At 38.2% G+C, this 5,539-nt stretch overlaps 1 protein-coding gene across 1 annotated transcript; it reads left to right on the forward strand.

Annotated features, from left to right (window-relative positions):
* Positions 1 to 312: 312 nt before the first annotated feature.
* Positions 313 to 5,240, forward strand: LOC148043827 (uncharacterized). The gene is made up of 4 exons (XM_087723934.1): positions 313 to 369; positions 1,331 to 1,382; positions 3,518 to 4,582; positions 5,197 to 5,240. Exons 1-4 carry the CDS (start codon positions 313 to 315, stop codon positions 5,238 to 5,240), a joined length of 1,218 nt encoding a protein of 405 aa, XP_087580060.1.
* Positions 5,241 to 5,539: the final 299 nt, after the last annotated feature.

Here is a 5,539-nt window from a genome sequence, read left to right on the forward strand (position 1 = left end):
TGCAAGTACTGGAGAGTTTCACAATCGCAAGTATCCTTAAACTTTAACTCTGATTTACAAGAACCCCTTCTGTTAAAATTAATGAGACAGAAGTGAAAATGGCGCCCGATTATTAAGGTGTGGCTGAATGAAACGAAATTTAACAAGCAATTACATCTTAAGTGCTTCCTAACATTGTTAAAAGAATTAAGACTTTAAGATCACTCAAAATAGCATTGATCTACTAATAAGCCACAAGATTTAATAACTGGACTAAGTGGTTTGTTTGGACTTAACAATTTGATGGAAGATAAGTTTAATTGAATAGTTGAAATGGCTTCAAAACAAGTTAGAACAACAACCACTTCAAAGAGCGCTAGCAGTTCTCCAGTCCCAACTAATAAACTACAGTCACTCTTACCTCCTCCGGCTGTTGAGGCTTTAACTCTGGATGTGCTACAAGGAGCTTTAAAAGATGCCTTAAAGGGACTTCCTGGGGGCGGAGCCTGTCACCGAAGGAGCTCAACGGAGCTCCTCTCAGAGTTCTGGTCTGTATATCTAATTAAGATCAATAGATATCACCCCTTTTTGGCAGAAAGGGGCAGGCAGAAGCTCAGGTGCTAGGATTTATTCGTAGTTCACAGCCCCTTTTCTTTTTTTGGGGGCTGCGAACGGAGAAAAGATCCAGCGTAACTGAGCTCTTATCTCCAGCCAGTTCCTCTCAGCTGCCTTTTTTTGCAGCCCTAGACAGGCGATCCCCCCCCTCAGGACAATGATAAACTGCCTAAAGCAACTTAAGACTAACACGAGCGGGTCTTACTCCTGTGAAGTTCCTTTTTTATAACTATCTAAACACCAGCCTCGTTTTCCTTTGAAACCTCTTTGTTCAACCACGCTACAAAATGGCGTTTTTACTGTGTTGGTGATTGATGACGTAATTAACCGGCTTTATCTCCCCGGAGACTGCTACTCATTAACAAGCAAAATCTACAAATAACTTATTGAGAACTGACCAGGTGAATACACTGTTTATCTGTTTATTCTCAGCTTTTATCTATAATGCCTCCCAGGTCTAAGCAGGCAAAACGCTCCCCCCCCGCATGTGCTTAAAGAACTTGTTAGTAAATCGCTGCCTTTGCCTCCTACACCCCCTACTGGAGATTCCTTAACACAGGAGCTTCTTTTGCAAATACTTAATGATTTTAAACAAGAAATCAAAGAATTTGTGCTGGATTTATGTGACAAAATACAGACTAAAATTGCCCAAATAAAGGTGGATATGTTTGAAGCTATGTCTACTTTGACAGATTATATCGAAGAAATGGAGACTAAACTGGAAACTTTGGAGGAGGCTAATTCTAATTTGACTTCCAACATCCAAGCATTACAACAAGAGATTAGAGATACTCAAACACAACTTATAATGATAAATTATAACAGAAAGGCGTTTGCAATAAGAGTCAGAGGACTGCCCGAAAAGAAAGGAGAGAACTTGAAACAGACATTTGTAGAGGCTTTCAGCCAAGCAGTGGGAGGTCCGGGACTCAATTTTGATTGGAATATTCGAAAAATCTACCGCCAGAATTCGTGTGTAGCAGAACAACGACAGCTTCCAAGAGACATAATTATATACTTTTTCACAAGAGAATCTAGAAATGCGATCATCCAAAAGTTTTACAACAACAGGCTCCGAATCGATGGCCATGATTTGTTTGTCTTTAAAGAAATACCGCTCCAAATGCTGCAAGAAAGGAGAGACTATACTTTTTTAACCCAAGAGCTTAGGAATCGTCAAATACAGTATAAATGGGAAGCTCCAGTTGGAATCACAGTTATACTCGAGAATCAAAGATTTTGTCTTAATTCTGTTTCGGAAGCTCGGGACTTTTATTATAAAACTCTGAAGGCGGGGCTTCTTGACTCACTCGGAAATGCGGAAAGACAAGATGAAGGAAAGACAAGCAGCAATTCACTTGGTTACAAGATGGAGGGAGTTGTTCTCCCCCCTACCGGAGAGGCAGAAGAGCGGAAACTGAGGATTTAGCCATATTTTCAAAGCAGCGGGACACGTGGTTATGAGGCAGAGGGTTGCCTTCTCTTTCCGGAAGGGCAGAAGAGTAAAGAATATAGATCCGGCGATGTCTTTAAAATACTTTTTAAGCTCTTGGACTGATTAAAATTTTAGGATTCCTGCTTGGTACGAAATGGTAAAGCTGTGTACCGATGAGGAATGGAAAGAAGCATTGCTTATTTTGGACAGATATTGTATGGGACCTTTATAAGACTTATTTGAATTTCAATCCAAACTGCGCATGAATTGTTTTCTGTGAGGAAAGCGGGGACCAAGATTTATTTGAATTACGGTTTGGGATGAATGGAGTCAGGAGGAGTGGGGCAGAAGGGAAGGTGGAGCGGGATATCGATGAAGGGATCTTGGGACTGAATGAAGTGGTATGGATCTTGGGCACACATTTTACGGATTTATATGCTTGAAGTATAACATAAAAAGCTCAGGATTTTAAAGTGAAGAGCGAGATCCTAATCTTATGGAATTTGGGCTTGGGAGGAATGGAGATGAGAAACGAGGGGTAGGAAGATGAGTAGCGAAAGCATGATTAGACTGCTCTGTATTTGAAGATAAATTGATTTTTGTATAAACTATTATTTGAATATAAGGTTAAGAAAGGCTATCTGGAGAGTCTACAGGAAGATGGGGGTAAATATCAAAGAAGTAAGGGACGAGGACAAAATATAAATGGAATGATCTATACTGTTTAAATTTTAAGAATGATGGGAGGCTGAGCATAATGCAAAAGATTTTTATTTTTTTATTTATTTTTTTCGTTTTTCTTTTTCTTTTTCGGAGTGTTCTTTTTATTTTATTTTCATTATTATTGTTAATAAGATATTCTAGAAGGTGAATGGTACTGAACTGTGCCGGGTGTGGGACCTGGGAAGTCGGAGGGGATTAGGGAGGGGGGTTCATTGGGGGTGGGTGGGTGGGTGGAGATATAGTTTCAATATATAGAATAAGAAGAATACACTTGTATACTGTTGTTCCTTATCTTTTCTTTTTATTTTTCTCTTTTTTTTTCTTTTTTTTTTTTTTTTCCTTCTCTTTTCTTTTTAGTGCAATTTTTAGTAACTGAATAGATTAAGGAATAGAGAAATGCACCAAAGTGAGAAGTAGAGGAAAAGAAGAGGGAGAAGTAAGGAGGGAGGAAGAGGGGAATGTAAGGAGGATGAGAGGGGAAGGAGGGTGAGGAAGGCGAGAAAGGAAGATAGGAGGGGAAAGGGAAGTAGGAGGGGTGATTGTTGGAGGGAGAAAGGAAAGTTGGAGGGGGAGAAGAAGGGGTGTATGAAAGCGACAGGTTGGGTTTATGATGAGTTGTGTTTAGGTTGGGTTTTTTTTTATTATTATTATTGCAAATATTCAGTATATAAGTGAATGTACAAAATTGAAAATGAAAATGAATAAAACATTTGAAATTAAAAAAAAAAAAAGATGCCTTAAAGGAACAGGCTGCAACTATAGAACTCAAAATTGATGAAAAAATTACATCTGCCTTTAAGGAGGTCTCGGAGGAAATATCTGGCATCAAGGAGCAAATTCAGATTTGTAACCAACAAATAAGAGAAGATATAGTTGAAGCATTTAAAGGTTTAGCTGGCTATGTATCTTCACTGCATGATAGAGTGGAAGAAATCAACCAATCCAATGTCAATTTAGAATGCAAAGTTGAAGAAGTTCAAAACAAGACTGATAAATCAGAAGCAGAAATTACAATGATACAATACAGAGCGATGGAATTTGCTTTGAGATTAAGAGGCCTCAAAGAGAATAACCAAGAAAATCTGAAGGAGATTCTTGCAGAAGCTTTTGACCAATTAGTTGGTCAACCTAGTGCTGGGTATGACTGGCAAATGGACAAAATATACCGCGTTAATTCATGGATTGCCAGACAGAAACAATTGCCAAGAGATACTGTAGTCTACTTTGCTACTAGAAATACAAGGAACCTGATATTACAAGAGTCCTATAAAACCAAGTTACAGATTGCAGGTCAAGATGTGATAGTTCTGAAGGAAATCCCACCAAAAATGTTGAAGGCTAGGAAAGACTATGCATTCCTAGTGGATGAACCTAAAAACCACCAGATACAATATAGATGGGAAGTTCCAGCCGGATTAGTGGTGAATTACTTGGGACAAAGACACTGTCTTAACTCAGTTTGGAAGGCTAGAGACTTTTACAGCAACGTATTAAAGGCTGGTTATCCGCCACCTCAAGGATCCAGAGAAAGGGAACAAGCAGGAGAGGTCAGACAGCAAGATACCCAAGGATCATTGGATGTGGCCCAAGCTTTGAATCTTCTTGTGGAGACAGAAGGAATTAAGGAGCAAAGACAAACCCGAGCGGCCACCAAACGCAAGGAAAAAGAATTAAAGATGCAGCAAGCCCAGACAACAACTCAAGAAATTATAAACATCAGCACAGAAGCCGTGGGAGGAGCTAGACCAAAAATTAAACTACAGGATTTTCAGGTGGCTCTTAAAAAGCTTCAGGGAGCTGAAGATGACAATTACATTTTTAACCTGGAATGTCAATGGCTTAAACTCACCCCAAAAAAGGAAAAAATATATTACTATCTGAAACAATTTAAAAATGATGTAATTTGCCTGCAAGAAACACATATTAGAATAAATGATCAGAAATACTTGATAAATACAAGATTGGGACAACATTTTATAGCTTCTGCCCCAGAGAAAAAAAGCGGCATAGTTATATACTTAAGAAGGGACATAAAGGCTGAATTAATTGAAGCAGACTCTCAAGGAAGATATATTGCAATTGAACTACTATTAGAAGGAAAAAAGATACTCTTAATGGGAGTTTACGCCCCCAATCAACAAAAAGAACATTTTTATAAGTTGCTCCATACCAAGTTAACACAATGGGATTACAGATCGTGTATATTACTGGGTGATTGCAATGGAGTATTGGATACCAAGAAAGACAAGAAGAGTCTACTACAAAATATTCAAGCACGTGCAAGATTACCTAAATCTTTCTTTGATCTGATGGATGATATCGAGCTAAGAGACATTTGGCAGGAAAGGAATGCTGAAGAACAGGATTTTACATTTTTTTCTGATAGGCAGCAAACCTTCTCTAGGATTGATTTTATATTAATTACAAATGATTTTCTTTCTAAGGTAAAGAAGACGAAGATATGCTCGAGAGTATTAACAGATCATAACCCGGTTTGGATGGAATTAGAATATGGGAAAGAACCTAGAAGGTCTTGGAGGTTAAATGAAAATTTATTTAAATATGAGAAAAATGTCAATGAATGTAAAAACTGTTGAAAGAATATTTTGCTTTTAATATGAATAAGGGAACATCTATGGAAATGGTTTGGGATGCAAGTAAAGCGTATATGAGAGGAGTTTTAATAAATTGAATAAGCTATATAGATATAGACAGGGGGGGAAATGAAAGGAATTGGAGGAAGAGATAAAGAAGAAAGAGCAGGAGCTAATATCTAACCCAGGTGAT

This window comes from Thamnophis sirtalis, unplaced genomic scaffold (assembly GCF_051295495.1).
Source record: "Thamnophis sirtalis isolate CommonGarterSnake01/CBP01778 unplaced genomic scaffold, rThaSir2_p1.2 scaffold_10, whole genome shotgun sequence".
Classification (NCBI taxonomy): domain Eukaryota; kingdom Metazoa; phylum Chordata; class Lepidosauria; order Squamata; family Natricidae; genus Thamnophis; species Thamnophis sirtalis.

Coding starts and splice junctions, on each gene's coding strand:
- LOC148043827 (XM_087723934.1), top strand. CDS start 313: ATGGCTTCAAAACAAGTTAGAACAACAACCACTTCAAAGAGCGCTAGC. Junction 1,383..3,517: donor ATTACAACAAGAGATTAGAG/ATACTCAAACAC, acceptor CAACTATAGAAC/TCAAAATTGATGAAAAAATT. Junction 4,583..5,196: donor TTACATTTTTAACCTGGAAT/GTCAATGGCTTA, acceptor TTTCTTTCTAAG/GTAAAGAAGACGAAGATATG.